A 15495-nucleotide genomic window follows, 5' to 3' on the forward strand; every position below is an offset into this window, starting at 1 on the left:
GAGATGATTGGATATGTATTAGGCCTAAGGAATACTATAATAGCTTTATTTCTGATGGGCTAAGAGGAATTTCCCCATATTGTTTGAACTTATCCAATCCTCTCACATCTCCCCAAGTGTCCAGGGGCAGTGGCTTGAAGTTAGTTTAGGATCAGGTGACACACAAACACACACACGCTGCTCATTGATGTTGTCAATATCATACAATGATCAATTCCTACTTGTTCTCCACATCTAATCCTCATCACCTCAACACCTCCACCCCAACACTCCACATGATGCCCATCAGGACTGAGAGAGGGTCTGCCAGTCCTGGAGAACTGTCATGGTACATAAAACCTCTCTCACTTACAACACAGAGACATGGGGGTGATGTGTGTTGGTTGGGTTTGAAAAATGTGGTGGGAAAGGTACATCCGACAGTCAGGTTATTTACAATACTGCTCTCCTGCTTTCTCTAGCAGTGATCAGAGCTCCATGTCATCAAGCCGCACTCAGCAGATGCACGCGTTCAACTGGATCCGCAATCACCTAGAGGAACACCCAGAAACCTCTCTGCCAAAACAGGAGGTCTATGACGAGTACAAGTGGGTATCTGACTGAGAAAGGGGACATAGGGAAGTGTGAATCTAAGGGGACTTTGCCCAGCTCGGGTCATTTTCAAATCAATAACACTGTTCAATACAAACAAAAATCTGTCCTGTTTTGATGTTCTGGAAAGGGACACCACACCAATTTAGAAACATATTGATAGCACTGTGTACAGGTATTTTAGGTTCAATTCCATTCCAGGTGGAAATAAATGGATTTACTTTTGATTTCCATGAGTACTTTACTTCTAAGAGTTTTCACAAGAACAAGGTACACATTTGTATGGCCGTTTTATTTTATGACATGAGATACATGTTATGAAAGTACATAACATTTGGCTGTTACTAAATAAATAAACCTTTACCAGACACTGCCAGCTATGAAGGATCTACATACTGCCAGCCAAAGCAGCAATATAAATAGATGCAGAAAGCATGGGAAAAGATTTGCACCATGTGTTGGTAACACTAGAACGGAAAGTCTGAAATGCTATGTGACTGTTATGTAACACACAGTTTGACTTACTCATTCACTGCAATTGAAAGTACTAATAATGGTTCAGATTTCTTTGGGAACGTCTTCACCCAGATGTCACTGTTTTGATATGATTGTCTTTATTTGATATTTAACAGTTTATTTGGTTTTACTGAGATTTCCAATGCCTTGCCTGTCTGTCTGTCTGTCTGTCTGCCTCTGTCTGGTTTGTTTGTTTGTTTCAGGAGCTATTGTGACAATCTCTGCTACCACCCATTGAGTGCGGCGGACTTTGGAAAGATCATGAAAAATGTATTTCCAAACATGAAGGCACGTCGACTTGGCATGAGAGGCAAATCAAAATATCCTTCACTGGAATCGTTTGTAGTGAACAATCTGGCCTCTCTGGACTCTGGTCGCAGAACATCTGTTGTGTTAGTTCACGGAGCCTCTAAATATAGAACTGAAATTAAATCAAATAAAGCGGCCTCTGCCTGGAGAGTAGTATAGTAGGACAGAGACACTTAGGGGAATCACTGTGTTCTTGACCTTCAGGAAACAATTTGTGAAATGTCTTTTCCATGAGATCACGACTCTAGACTTGGCAAAGATACAGTCTCCAATGAGATTAGCGTCCGTTAAATTAGTAAAGTGACAAGTGACTTCGTCCTTATTTTGTTGAGGTGGAAAATAGAATAGTATAAAATACTTGCATATGCATGCAGTTTTTATTTTCAGTGCAGAGTCTTTCTGAAATAGACCTTGTTTTTATATGGTGGTTGCAATAGCAACTGAAACTCAAAAGTAAAATCAGATCATCTTGAGCTGTGGCTTGCTTCGTCATCTATATCTCCCTTTTTTAAATGAACTATTTTCTTTTTCCAAATGTAATACACACTCTACAAAGGTACAAGTTAATTCAAGGTCACAGTCTTGGACCTGTTTGTCTATTTTATTATTTGTTTTGTGTGAGTCATAACTGTGCTATAACTCTGAGTAGCTCTTTGCCTGGTTGTGTGAGACACCTCCTAAGTGTATGCAAGTGTTCAGCAGGGAGCACCTGCTGTCACACTCTCACACACCAGAATCTGATAAAAGTCTAGCTCTCACCACAAATCCACAGTGCCTTATTTTGGCAGTGGAGTTGGTCACAGCTCCGAAGGTTGGAGGGGGAAGAGAAGGTTCAGTGGGAGTGTGAGAGGGCTGAGGGATTAGTAGTGGAGTGACTAGTGACTGATGCTGACTGGGAGATAGCTGTCTCAGCTTCGGGTGACAAGGCGCTTCCTCAGATCTGTCTGAGTGACAGCTGACCTTCTGCCCTGAGGTACAGTGCCTTGCGAAAGTATTCGGCCCCCTTGAACTTTGCGACCCTTTGTCACATTTCAGGCTTCAAACATAAAGATATAAAACTGTATTTTTTTGTGAAGAATCAACAGCAAGTGGGACACAATCATGAAGTGGAACGACATTTATTGGATATTTCAAACTTTTTTAACAAATCAAAAACTGAAAAATTGGGAGTGCAAAATTATTCAGCCCCCTTAAGTTAATACTTTGTAGCGCCACCTTTTGCTGCGATTACAGCTGTAAGTCGCTTGGGGTATGTCTCTATCAGTTTTGCACATCGAGAGACTGACATTTTTTCCCATTCCTCCTTGCAAAACAGCTCGAGCTCAGTGAGGTTGGATGGAGAGCATTTGTGAACAGCAGTTTTCAGTTCTTTCCACAGATTCTCGATTGGATTCAGGCCTGGACTTTGACTTGGCCATTCTAACACCTGGATATGTTTATTTTTGAACCATTCCATTGTAGATTTTGCTTTATGTTTTGGATCATTGTCTTGTTGGAAGACAAATCTCCGTCACAGTCTCAGGTCTTTAGCAGACTCCATCAGGTTTTCTTCCAGAATGGTCCTGTATTTGGCTCCATCCATCTTCCCATCAATTTTAACCATCTTCCCTGTCCCTGCTGAAGAAAAGCAGGCCCAAACCATGATGCTGCCACCACCATGTTTGACAGTGGGGATGGTGTGTTCAGGGTGATGAGCTGTGTTGCTTTTACGCCAAACATAACGTTTTGCATTGTTGCCAAAAAGTTCCATTTTGGTTTCATCTGACCAGAGCACCTTCTTCCACATGTTTGGTGTGTCTCCCAGGTGGCTTGTGGCAAACGTTAAACAACACTTTTTATGGATATCTTTAAGAAATGGCTTTCTTCTTGCCACTCTTCCATAAAGGCCAGATTTGTGCAATATACGACTGATTGTTGTCCTATGGACAGAGTCTCCCACCTCAGCTGTAGATCTCTGCAGTTCATCCAGAGTGATCATGGGCCTCTTGGCTGCATCTCTGATCAGTCTTCTCCTTGTATGAGCTGAAAGTTTAGAGGGACGGCCAGGTCTTGGTATATTTGCAGTGGTCTGATACTCCTTCCATTTCAATATTATCGCTTGCACAGTGCTCCTTGGGATGTTTAAAGCTTGGGAAATCTTTTTGTATCCAAATCCGGCTTTAAACTTCTTCACAACAGTATCTCGGACCTGCCTGATGTGTTCCTTGTTCTTCATGATGCTCTCTGCGCTTTTAACGGACCTCTGAGACTATCACAGTGCAGGTGCATTTATACGGAGACTTGATTACACACAGGTGGATTGTATTTATCATCATTAATCATTTAAGTCAACATTGGATCATTCAGAGATCCTCACTGAACTTCTGGAGAGAGTTTGCTGCACTGAAAGTGAAGGGGCTGAATAATTTTGCACGCCCAATTTTTCAGTTTTTGATTTGTTAAAAAAGTTTGAAATATCCAATAAATGTCGTTCCACTTCATGATTGTGTCCCACTTGTTGTTGATTCTTCACAAAAAAATACAGTTTTATGTCTTTATGTTTGACGCCTGAAATGTGGCAAAAGGTCGCAAAGTTCAAGGGGGCCGAATACTTTCGCAAGGCACTGTATGTTTCTTACCCTATCCTGTGGGGAAATCCCAGTCTCTTATGTCTAGAATGGTCCCTGAAGCCCTGCTCTTTACAGACAAACAAGCAACACATTTTATCAAATCCATAAATTAACTCTTAAATGTTTGACAGTTCAGTTTTTTTGACCTTAACCTCTGCTCACATACTGCTATAGTGGACTGAGGAAGAAAGCCTTTGTCCATATGCCATCTTTACCGAACCTGGAGTTACATAAAACAGGGGACGGGGTAAGTTGTCTGTCTGCCTTCCTCTCAAGGTCTTTACCGTACTTATTTATTTTCTTAAATCTATTTAAATAAGAAATGTTTGCCTAACTGTAGTCCAACCAAAACATAACTTTATTTAATGTAACGTGTTAAGAAAAGGACCACATTTTGAGGCTTCATATTGAACTAAAAGTAATACAGGGATATATATGACTTTAATTCCTAACACCTGTACATGTGCCCATGTTGTGCTTCAGTGTGAGGTGCTGGAGGCCTCAGGTCAGCTGTGCAGTGCGGAGGAAGAGGTGCGCTCTGCGGCCTGTGGCCTGGTGTGTGAGTGGGCCCAGAAGGTGCTGAGTCGCCAGTTTGATGCTGTGGAGGACCTGGCTCGCTTCCTCCTCAACAGCCACTACATCGGCACCAAATCTGTGGCAGCCCTCACGGTCATGACTGGTACACCAACAGGTGACAATACAGTGCATTTGTAAAGTATTCAGAACCCTTGACTTTTTCTATATTTTGTTGTTACGGCCTTATTTTTAAAATGACTAAGCAAAAAACGGTTTTTAGGTATTTTTGCAAATGTATTCAAAATTAAACTGATTTGCATACGTATTCAGACCATTTACTTAGTTCTTTGTTGAAGCACCTTTTGGCAGCTATTAGAGCCTAGAGTCTTCTTGGGTATGACGTTACAAGATGGCACACCTGTATTTGGGGAGTTTCTCCCCTTCTTCTCTGCAGATCCTCTCAAGCTCTGTCAGGTTGGATGGGGAGCGTCGCTGCAAAGCTATTTTCAGGTCTCCAGAGATGTTCAATTGGGTTCAAGTCCAGGCTCTGGCTGGGCCACTCAAGGACATTCAGAGACTTGTCCCAAAGCCAGTCCTGTGTTGTCTTTTCTGTGTGCTTAGGGTCGTTGTCCTGTTGGAAGGTGAACCTTCGGCCCAGTCTGAGGTCCTGAGTGCTCTGGAGCAGGTTTTCATCAAGGATCTCTCTCTGTACTTTGCTCCGTTCAATTTTCCCTCGATCCTGACTTGTCTCCCAGTCCCTGCCGCTGAAAAACATCCCCACCGCATGATGCTGCCACCACCATGCTTCACTGTAGGGATGGTGCCAAGTTTCCTCCAGGCGTGATGCTTGGCATTCAGGCCAAAGAATTCAATCTTGGTTTCATCAGACCAGAGAATTGTCTTTCTCATGGTCTGCGAGTCTTTAGGTGCCTTTTTGGCAAACTCCAGGCGGGATGTCATGTTCCTTTTACTGAGGAGTGGCTTCTGTCTGGCCACTCTACCATAAAGGCCTGATTGTTGGAGTGCTGCAGAGATTGCTGTCCTCCTTGGAAGGTTCTCCCTTGTCCACAGAGGAACTCTGGAGCTCTGTCAGAGTGACCATTGGGTTCTTGGTCACCTCCCTGACCAAGGCCCTTCTCCACCGATTTGTTCAGTTTTGCCTGGCGGCCAGCTCCATAATGAGTCTTGGTGATTCTAAACTGCTTCCATTTAAGAATGAGGGAGGCCACTGTGTTCTTAGGGACCTTCAATGCTGCAGACATGTTTCAGTACCCCAGATCTGCGCCTCGACACAATTCTGTCTCAGAGCTCTACGGACAATTCCTTTGACATCATGGCTTGGTTTTTGCTATGACATGCACTGTCAACTGTGGGACCTTATATAGACAGGGGTCTGAATACTTATGTCAATAAGGTATCTGTTATTTTTTATACATTTTCAAAAATGTATAGAAACCTGTTTTTGCTTTGCCATTTTAGAATAAGGCTGTAACGTAAAAAAGTCAAGGGATCTGAATACTGTCAGTATGCACTGTATGTGTTGATAGTCAAACTTCACTTTTCCTTTCACTGCCTCATGTATGGTGAACAGTGAAAGGTTTCCATCTAGTGGCAGATTCTTCTCATTGACCTGCTATAGTGCATTTACTTACCTCCTCCTGTCAGTCCCTAAAAGCCATCCCATTGGTTACAGATGTCAATTCAATGTCTATTCCACATTGGTTTAATTTCATTGAAATTATGTGGAAACAACATTGATTCAACCAGTGTGTGCCCAGTCTGATAATTATGCTTCCTGCAAAATAGAAGCTGCTTTGCCTAGGAGGACCGTGACAATTTGTTTACCTAAAATATGTGTTAACCTGTTTGTCTTCCTCTGTCTCCTCCCTTTAGGAGTTAAAACGCCACTCCCATCCTCAGCATTTGCACCCACAGCTGAAGCCCACTCCTTCCAGTCCCAAGTGAAGACCCTGCCCTCTCCCTCCATCGATGCCAAGCAGCAGCTCCAGCGGAAGATCCAGAAGAAGCAGCAGGAGCAGATGCTGCACTCCCCCCTCCCCGGAGAGGCTCAGGCCAGGCGGGCTGACGGGGGCACGCCTGGGGTCGGCTCCATTACCTGTAGAAGCCCAGCCCTGCTCTCCCCACATCCCACCATTGGCATTATGGTAGCTGCAGTCCCCAGCCCCATCACGGTAAGCCAAGCTGGTATTCTACTTCTGTTTGTCTAAGCTTACTCAATATATCCCACTGTCTTTGCAGTGTTCCTGTTACACATCTATACAAGCGACAACTTTGTGTTGCCTATATCACATGCAACAGAAGCTATTCATAACTGCAGTTATGAAGGTGTTGCATACGTTTACATCTTATTAATACTTTTTTGTGTCATGTTTTGCTTTGCTGTAAATGCAGGTACAAAGGAGCAGGCAGCTGATGTCCCCCAGTCCTGTGGGAACTTCGGAGGGCAAGATTCTGCCTGTCAACTTCCAAGTGGTGACCCAGTCAATGCAGCCAGTCAAGTGTCCCAAGACCCCTCAGAATATCCCAGCCAGCCCTGTGGGGGACCGCTCTGCCCGGCACCGGTATGCCCAGATCCTGCCTAAACCCTCAGCCACCAGCGCCATCACCCTGCGCTCGCCCCCCACCCTGCTCATCACCAACAGCCCCATCAAGACCGTGATGCAGCCCACACCCCACATCAGCTCTGTCAACGTGGTCAAGATGACTACCATATCCCTGGCTCCCAACTGCAGTACTACAACCACCCTAACCAACACCACCTTAAGGCCTGCCTCTGCTGGCATGGGCAGCACTGTAGCCCTGGAGGAGAGCAGACCCAGCCCACGGGCCAGGAGTGGCTCTGCGGCCCCCATCCTGTCCCCCTTAGCCAGGTCAGGCCGGGCCACCACCACCCCTACCATCGACATCAAGATGATGGAGGGTGAAGCCATAAGTGAGGGCAGTCCGGCCCTGGGTGCTAGCAGGCTTACTATGGCTCAGGAAGCTGCAGGGGGGCAGAGGGCTGGAGGAGCTGTACCAAGGGCTGCCAGTGTGCCCACGCCTCACACTAAAGGCTCCCTGGGACTGGAGGCAATGGCTGGAACCAAATGCAACGTAAAGTCCTCTTTGAGCAACAACCCTGTGGCAGCTACAGCTGGTAGCAATAATAACACCAATAACGAAAGCACTTTGTATTTGACGGTCTCCAATCAGAATACCAGCACCACTCTGTCACCCAATGGCGGCACTGTTGCCACATCACTCATCGCCTCCAAGAGCCCCAGGAAGCGCCCAGGCATCGGCCCAGAGTTTTATCCCACGCCTGTCAAAAGGGTCTTCATCTCCCAGCAGCCTCTTGGGGGTTCCGATGGTTACAGACATGGGATTGGTGCAGGAGTGAAGAAACTCCCCAGGGCAGGAACCCCGGTCAGACCTGAAAGTGCACCAGCCATCGGTAAAGTTACTGTGAAACTGAACTCCACTGTCCCAACTCGAATCCTGTCACTCTCTGATTCCCCTATCGGAACCAGAGGCTTCCAGACTGTTGTCAAGCCACAGAACTCCGTGCAGAGAAGAGACACTCCGACCACCATGGACACTAGTAGCATCGGCAACGTTAGTGCCCCGGCTGGTCATGCACGAAATCAGCACCAGCAGCACATGACGGGTAACATGCAATCCATGCCCAACAGCTCTGCCCTACTGGAGCAGTCTGCTGTGAGTGACCTAAGGAACACCATGTGGGTCGGGGGCCAGCTGGAGGGAGGTAAACAACCGCAGCAGCAGGCCTACGCCCAGCAGATCACAGACCACAAGCAGGCATCCACACCGGTCATGGAGCCCCTGGCCATGATGGGCCAGGCCCCAGACTCTAGCCAGCTCTCCATGCAGACAGACATGGACTACTTCCATTTCAATGATGACGATATGACCCAGGACAGCATTGTGGAGGAGCTGGTGCAGATGGAGGAGCAGATGAAGCTCAACAGCAGTCTGCAGGCCTTCGGAGCTGATGTGACGGTGCAAGGCCATCAGTCTGTAATACAGGGCAACATAATGTCCTCCAACCAGACAGTGACCCCTTACTACCAATCAGTACACAGCAGCACCACCCCTGTCCACACCCCCACCCCAACTCCCACACCCACCTCTGAGATGATGGGAGGAGGCCAGGGCTTGACCAGGGAGAGTCCCTGCTCCCGCATGGCCCCTACCACCCCGGTGGACAGTGCCCTGGGGAGCAGCCGACACACCCCCATCGGCACTCCACACTCCAACTGCAGCGGCAGCGTGCCCCCTAGCCCTGTGGAGTGCAGGAACCCCTTTGCCTTCACTCCCATTAACTCCAGCATTACAGGCTACCACGACGGCAGCATTGTCTCCAGTAGCCCCGTCAAGCCCATGCAGAGGCCCATGGCTACTCACCCAGACAAGGCCAAACTGGAGTGGATGAACAATGGTTACAACAACAGCGGGGGGAACTCCATCAACGGCATCAGTATCCTCCCCAGCTATCAGGACCTGGTTGACGACCACTTCCGAAAGCCCCATGCCTTCGCCATCCCTGGCCAGTCCTATCAGTCTCAGACGCGGCACTACGGCCGCCTGACACCCATCTCTCCGGTGCAGCAGCAGGCAGCCAGTATGGCCAACCTGAACAAGCAGGAGGGCTTCGCTGTGCCCGCCCCTCTGGACAACAAGGCCACCAGCACATCCTCAGCAGGCGGGACCTTCCGCTGTCGTAGTGTGAGCCCTGCTGTGCGACAGCGAAACCTGAGTGGCAACCAGGGCCTGCAGAACATCCCCCGAACAGTAGTGTCCCCCTTCACCTCCCCCGTGATCCCCGAGATGATCAACATCTTCGCCAACAGCCATGGGGACGTCAGCGTCAGCAGCATGGCACAGAGGAGCCAGTCTGTGCCTGTCAATGTGATGATGCAGACAGAGGTGCTGCCCATGCAGGGCCAGACCAACAGCAAAAAGATCACCAACGTGCTCCTGAGCAAGATGGACGGGGACAGTGACGACGCGGTGCGGGGCCTGGGCATCAACAACCTGCCGTCCAACTACACAGCCCGCATGAACCTCACCCAGATCTTAGAGACCACACCCAGCTTCCCCAGCAGTGCCAACTACCAGACTCTGACTTCCAACCCTCCGAATGCGTACGAGTTTCAGAAGCCAGGTTACCTCATGAAGAACTCTAGGAACGAACAGATGAGTCTCTCAGCAGGTGACAGCCAAGCACAATCAGCTACTGGAGAAGAGCAGCATCAGCAGAGCCAGCCTATGCTAGTGGCCCAGAAACTTCAACAGCAGCAGCTAGATTTCAGTACCACTGTTAAAGACCTCTTAGCGGACGGCAGCCTTACTCCTGGCAATCGGCTCGTGAGACAGGTGTCAGAACTCAACGCTGTGGGGTCTGATTTTCGACTGACCTCTGATCTTTCCAGTAGCATCAATGACCTGAACAATTTGGACACAAACCTTCTGTTTGACCCCAATCAGCAGCAGGGACAATATGAAGACTCTACACTGGAGGAACTGAAGAATGATCCGCTGTTCCAGCAGATTTGCAGCGAGACTGCGAATTCCAATGGATTTGATTGGCTGGAAAGTAAAGACCAGCCCACAGTCGGGTTAATGGGTTAATATGGGCTCTGCTTTTATTTCATGAGGGTGAAATAGTTTTTAAAAAATCATCTTTGTAATTATTCACATTGACATTGTATAGCACACTGCAACACTCTGGAAACAATGACTTTTGTCCAGTCTAAGTGCCAGGCTGAACATAAATGGTCACTCTTACAAATATGCTGGTTTTCTCTCACAGCTCATTGCTGGTGCTGACTCATCCATTTCTCCCTCTTTAGACATCAAGTCATTCAAGAGCATTTAAATCAAGACAGTAGTAGAACAAGTATTTTTACATTTTCAGGAGGACACAGAAGATATGAAGAGATCTCTTAAAGATTACAAACATCTATCATTTTGGTTAATATTTTTGTTCAGGAGCTCTTGACTAAAACAAGAGGTTTGGCAAATAATTGGTAACTTTTCCTCCCTCTGTAAATTGTTTTACTTCCATTGAGATAAAGTCTATATTCAGATGTATCAGACAAATCATTTGGAACTGCTTTAGAAGCATACTGTTGTGCAAGAATGTTAAATGGGGTGTATGTTCACCTAATATGCCCCTGTCCATCTCAATGAAGAGTTGAGATACCGAGACTATTGTATGTACAGTACATGACCTTGAGTGGGAATTTGCAGTAGCATGCAGTGGTACTAATGTTTCTCATTGTTTCAAGTCTTCTTAAGGATTGCAGGTGCTTCCAGGTGCAAGACAAATCAATGGTTTAAAAAATTCCCCCATAATCTGTAAATAAAAATGATCATTGGTCTACTTAAAGACCCATGTTTTATATATTTCCACACTGAGGTTGGAATAATACTGTGAAAATTAAATATTGCCCTTTTAGTGTAGGAGCTGTTTGAAAAGACCTCCTGAAACGTCAGCCTGTTTTGGTGAGATTTTTGGCCTGCATGGTGACATCACCAGGCAGTACATTTAGTTAATAGACCAATAAGAGTTCCAAACCTTCTGCCAATAACAGCTAGTTTTTAGGTTTCCCCTCCCCACTCAGTCCTAGCAAAATTCTTGCTTGAGAATTTGTTCTTTGCCAAGAAGCTATTTTAGTTACTTTTTGACCATTGTTTTCAATTAAATCACAGTAAGGTACTTAAAGAAAGGATTTGATATTGAGATAAAAACTGGACCTTTTAACGTACATTGTTTGCAATGATCTTGAGGCAAACTAGTTCCATTCTCTCAGAATTAGTATTTTTACAAGTAGGAAAACAGCAGCTGTTTGAAAAGGAATCTGTGTGACTACAGAATATTATTCAAACTATAGATTTAAAGGTCAAGATATACTGTCTGTATACTAAACTTGTCAGAAGATGTCTGATTGTCCATTTTGCTGACACGTTATGCAAACTTGACAAATAAGATATTGACCACTCAAATTCCAGTGTGCATGGTACAAAAAATATAGCCTAGGAAATTGAATTTTGATTGATGTATGGCTTTTCACATTTTCAAATTTCCTCATGTCCCCCAGTAGTTAATGCACTTTGAGTACAGCGAAACTGAGAGCAGGTAGCTGAAGAACAACAAATGTTATCTGTTAATGGTGTCATTTTTTTAGGCTTGCTTCACACACATTTTGCCCTGCTGACGTTCTTACTGTATTTGAGCTCCCCAGTGTCAAAAGGAAAGGATTGGTTTGTTTGGAATAGTATGGGTTTATGAGACTTAAAACAATCATAATAGAGACCTGTAATGGGGATAGCTTGCACTTTAGTGGCTGCAGAACTAAAGGGGATGGACTTTAAGATGGAGCTCAAAAGACAGTTAAATCTTGTATTTAAAACGTATAATGCAGAAGATGACCTTTTTCACCTATATCGATTTTTTTAAGACTTGTGTAGGGCACTGGTGGGGATTGTTTTATTTACCTTTGTGACTATTTAGCAGGTATCATCTTAATTAACATAAATATATTGATTTAAGGAAGTGGAGGAATATATGAATAGGAATTTAACCTTATGACACCCCTATACCAAAGTATATTGACTGGAGATGACCCTGCCCTGTTTCAGTCATGTATCTATTTGGGGAAAAATGACTTTCCTGGTTCTGATTTATTTTAAAACTATGCATTTTTTACTTATCAAAGCGGCTGCTACTGTCAAAGTAGGTTACTGCAGGTTTATGTAAATGTATGTCATTTTCCACTTCTCTTTTTATTTGTTTCATATGTGTTACATACATTCAGTAAAACATGTGATGGATATGAAGTCATTTAGATTAAATTAAATTAGTTTTCCTTCTATGGTAAATTCAAACATATTATGCCATTGGATATTCAAAGTCCTTCCTATAAAAAAGCCACTAAAGTGCATAATTTACTGTCATACATTGAAAGCTATTCCCCGTACATTAGTCTAGATCCAGTAGAAAATACAATACTATGGAATACTGTAATACAGAATTACATAAACATTTGTATAAATTGTCCTTTTCTTGAATAATGTTCTTGTTGAGTTCATTAATGCACTGCATTTTATTCGAACAGTGAAGGGACGTGTTTCACCTGGAGTCAAAAAAGGCATTTAGTGGTAAAGTACGGGTCATCTATTGCAGGTTTAAATGGCTTATAGTATAGTGAAGAACAGTGTGTGAATAAGGCATGCAACTCATAAAGGGAATAGCTAATTGGTCAGATCCTGTGGTTTTTATGAGCTTTTAATCTTCTGAGCCTTATATCCATACCAAAGAAAAACTAATTAGTGAGAGAGAAAAAAGCATTAAATAGGATTTTTTTTTTTTTTAGAAGAAGAAGAACCCACAAAATTCCCAGCATTTGCCTGTTTGCCTGACATCCGTCAAATACCTTTTATATGGCCATTTGGAATTGTCCTTATTTCAAGTAGGATGGTTGAAAATAAATAATTTGAGGAAATTTTGAAACTGGCAACTGATCTGTAGCACTGGAAAACATGCTGAAAACCACACTACTGTTCTGGTTTATAAAAACCAATGTAGCAGGACAATATTGGGGTTAATTCAGTTGAAGTGTTCCTCTCATTTTGAATCCCACAGATTGTACATATGAAAGCTCTGACACTGTATTGTTATAACTTAAACTGGTTCTGTGCACCTGCACCCTCTGAAATGCTATATTGGTGATTTTGGATCAGGAGCCAGCTAAACTGTGCTTGTGTGTTTGGCTGCTGGCACCCTTTCTTGTACAGATAATGCTGTTTTTTTCTAAACTTGGTTTTTTTGTTTGCTTCCTGAGATTTATATTGGTTGGCTTTTTACAGAAAATGTCTGCTTCGAGTGAGAAAATAGCATGGGTATTTAAAAAAAGTATTATATATTACCAGGTTGCATAGCTATCTTTCTCTGACAGATTTTGTGCCCAGAACATTGCAATGGACATCGGAATGTCATGGTTAAAATTTCAACCAGCTTTGAAGGTTCATGTTATTGCACTAAACATTTAATGAACCCAGGCTTTGGCACCTATTTTAGGACAAATGCATCAATTGAAGCTCCCCAAATATTTTTTTAAAGAGCTTAACTACGTGAAAAAATTCTATACAGAAGTGTCAATTAAAAAAATTAACGCTAATTGTCTTGTGTAGCAATGTACATTAATCTCAATGAGATACTTTTTTTTTTTTTTTTTTTACTTCATTCTCATGAGAATATGAAACTCAATTTAAAGAAACATTTTAACAAATATTCTCAAATAAATCTTTCACATTGTTAAATGATATGTGTGCATGTTTGTAGAATTCTATTGTACAAAGTATTTGTAACCACTTTGCTGTAATTCAGGATTGGTCCTGTCAATCTGAACAGAAAGGTATAGCGACTCACAAGTTACTTGCATTGTTTGATGTTTACTAATTCAGAGTAATATTTGTTCTGTATGTTCAGGTTTTGAATCTGTTCTTTTTATTTAGATGTTTTTACTTTTTTTATGTAACTCTGTGAAATAGTTTTTTCTTTCAGAAACCATTGAAAATAAGCACTGATGTTTGTACTTAAACGAAGACTAATCCTGTCTGTTCTTCTTTAAGTGCACAGGGGCAGCTGAGTCCTGTGCTGTACCTTTCACAGACCTGGTATAAAGTCCCTTTAACCCTCTTCTTCATCTAGATCTGTAGAAATACCCTATGCCGTCTTGTTGTTGTCTAGTGTACAGCAGACCGTACAGTAATTTGATAAAGTTGCTATAGCATTTCAGCAAAGTTTCCTTCTTTTTTAATTGAAAGTGCTCACTGATGTTGAGATTTTTTTTAAAGGGTTTTAAAAACCAATAAACTTTTTTTTAAGTACTTGGATATCTTGGTTTCAATTGTTGTTTTTCCACCCTCTACATGCATTGACATTCCCTACACTCAGCTAGAGTCTTCTGGTTTGGTCCCACAAAGGTTTCATCCCCAGAGCTGACTAAAGTGAATATTCAAATAAATATGTATTTACATTACTGTTAATCCCACTTTTGGTATTCAGTGTCCTTTTCCTCACCATAGCTTATTATGTTATTCAATATGAAACTAAAAAGATATGGCGTGCCAAATGCCACTTTCCATAGATCCTATATCTATTCTAGTCGATTAAGTCACATGAGTGGAAGACTGGTTTGAACTGATCTTCTTGAATCCTGTTCCATAGGGGTTATAGAAAATGTTACAGTACCACAACATGAACAGAACCCCCACGTGTGGGAAGTGTATTCCCAATTATGTTTTTTGTACGTTTTAGCATTTTAGATGTAAATGTGGTGGTGATGTTCCAGAGAGTGGCAAATCTGTAAACAGCCTGATGCAGCTCATAAGAAAACGATGCACATTTGGCATCACAAGCACCATCTGTCTTTATAGATTTCAAGCCTCTGCTGATAAGAGTTGGCTTGTAGAAGAGCTGGAAAAAATGTCTGCTTCTAGTTTTTGTGAACTGTTTATCGCCCTTATGCTAATTCATATACACTGTGTACACAAAACATGACAGACTGACCTGGTGAATCCAGGTTTAAGCTAGGATCCCTTATTGATGTCACTTGTAAATAAAGGTTAAATAAAAAAGTTAAATCCACTTCAATCAGTGTAGAGGAAGAGGAGGGGAGACATGTTGAAGGATTTTTAAGCCTTGAGACAATTGAGACATGGATTGTGTGCCATTCAGAGGGTGAATGGGCAAGACAAAATATTTGAGTGCCTTTGAACAGGTTATGGTAGTAGGTGCCATGCGTACCAGTTTGAGTGTGTCAAGAACTGCAATGCTGCTGGGTTTTTTCCACACAACAGTTTACCATGTCTATCAAGAATGGTCCACCACCCAAAGGACATCCAGCCAACTTGACACAACTGTGGG

The 15495-nt window shown here is 43.5% G+C and overlaps 1 protein-coding gene across 8 annotated transcripts in view; it reads left to right on the forward strand.

Annotated features, from left to right (window-relative positions):
* Positions 1-14462, forward strand: part of LOC110526423 (DNA-binding protein RFX7) — a 43114-nt gene extending 28652 nt beyond the window's left edge. For 2 of the 8 annotated variants that reach the window (XM_021607391.3, XM_090238690.1), the window contains 7 exons: positions 290-328; positions 465-587; positions 1311-1427; positions 4188-4272; positions 4509-4716; positions 6435-6733; positions 6954-14462. In XM_021607391.3, the coding sequence (XP_021463066.3) occupies positions 290-328; positions 465-587; positions 1311-1427; positions 4188-4272; positions 4509-4716; positions 6435-6733; positions 6954-10193 (4111 nt within the window). In that variant the 3' untranslated portion in view covers positions 10194-14462. Of the gene's footprint in view, positions 1-70; positions 329-461; positions 588-1310; positions 1428-4187; positions 4273-4508; positions 4717-6434; positions 6734-6953 lie in introns of those variants that run through there. The other 6 variants (XM_021607390.3, XM_090238689.1, XM_021607392.3 and 3 more) reach the window with 4 other exon arrangements.
* Positions 14463-15495: the final 1033 nt, after the last annotated feature.

Source organism: Oncorhynchus mykiss, chromosome 6 (genome assembly GCF_057628025.1).
Source record: "Oncorhynchus mykiss isolate SJ-2025 chromosome 6, ASM5762802v1, whole genome shotgun sequence".
NCBI lineage: Eukaryota > Metazoa > Chordata > Actinopteri > Salmoniformes > Salmonidae > Oncorhynchus > Oncorhynchus mykiss.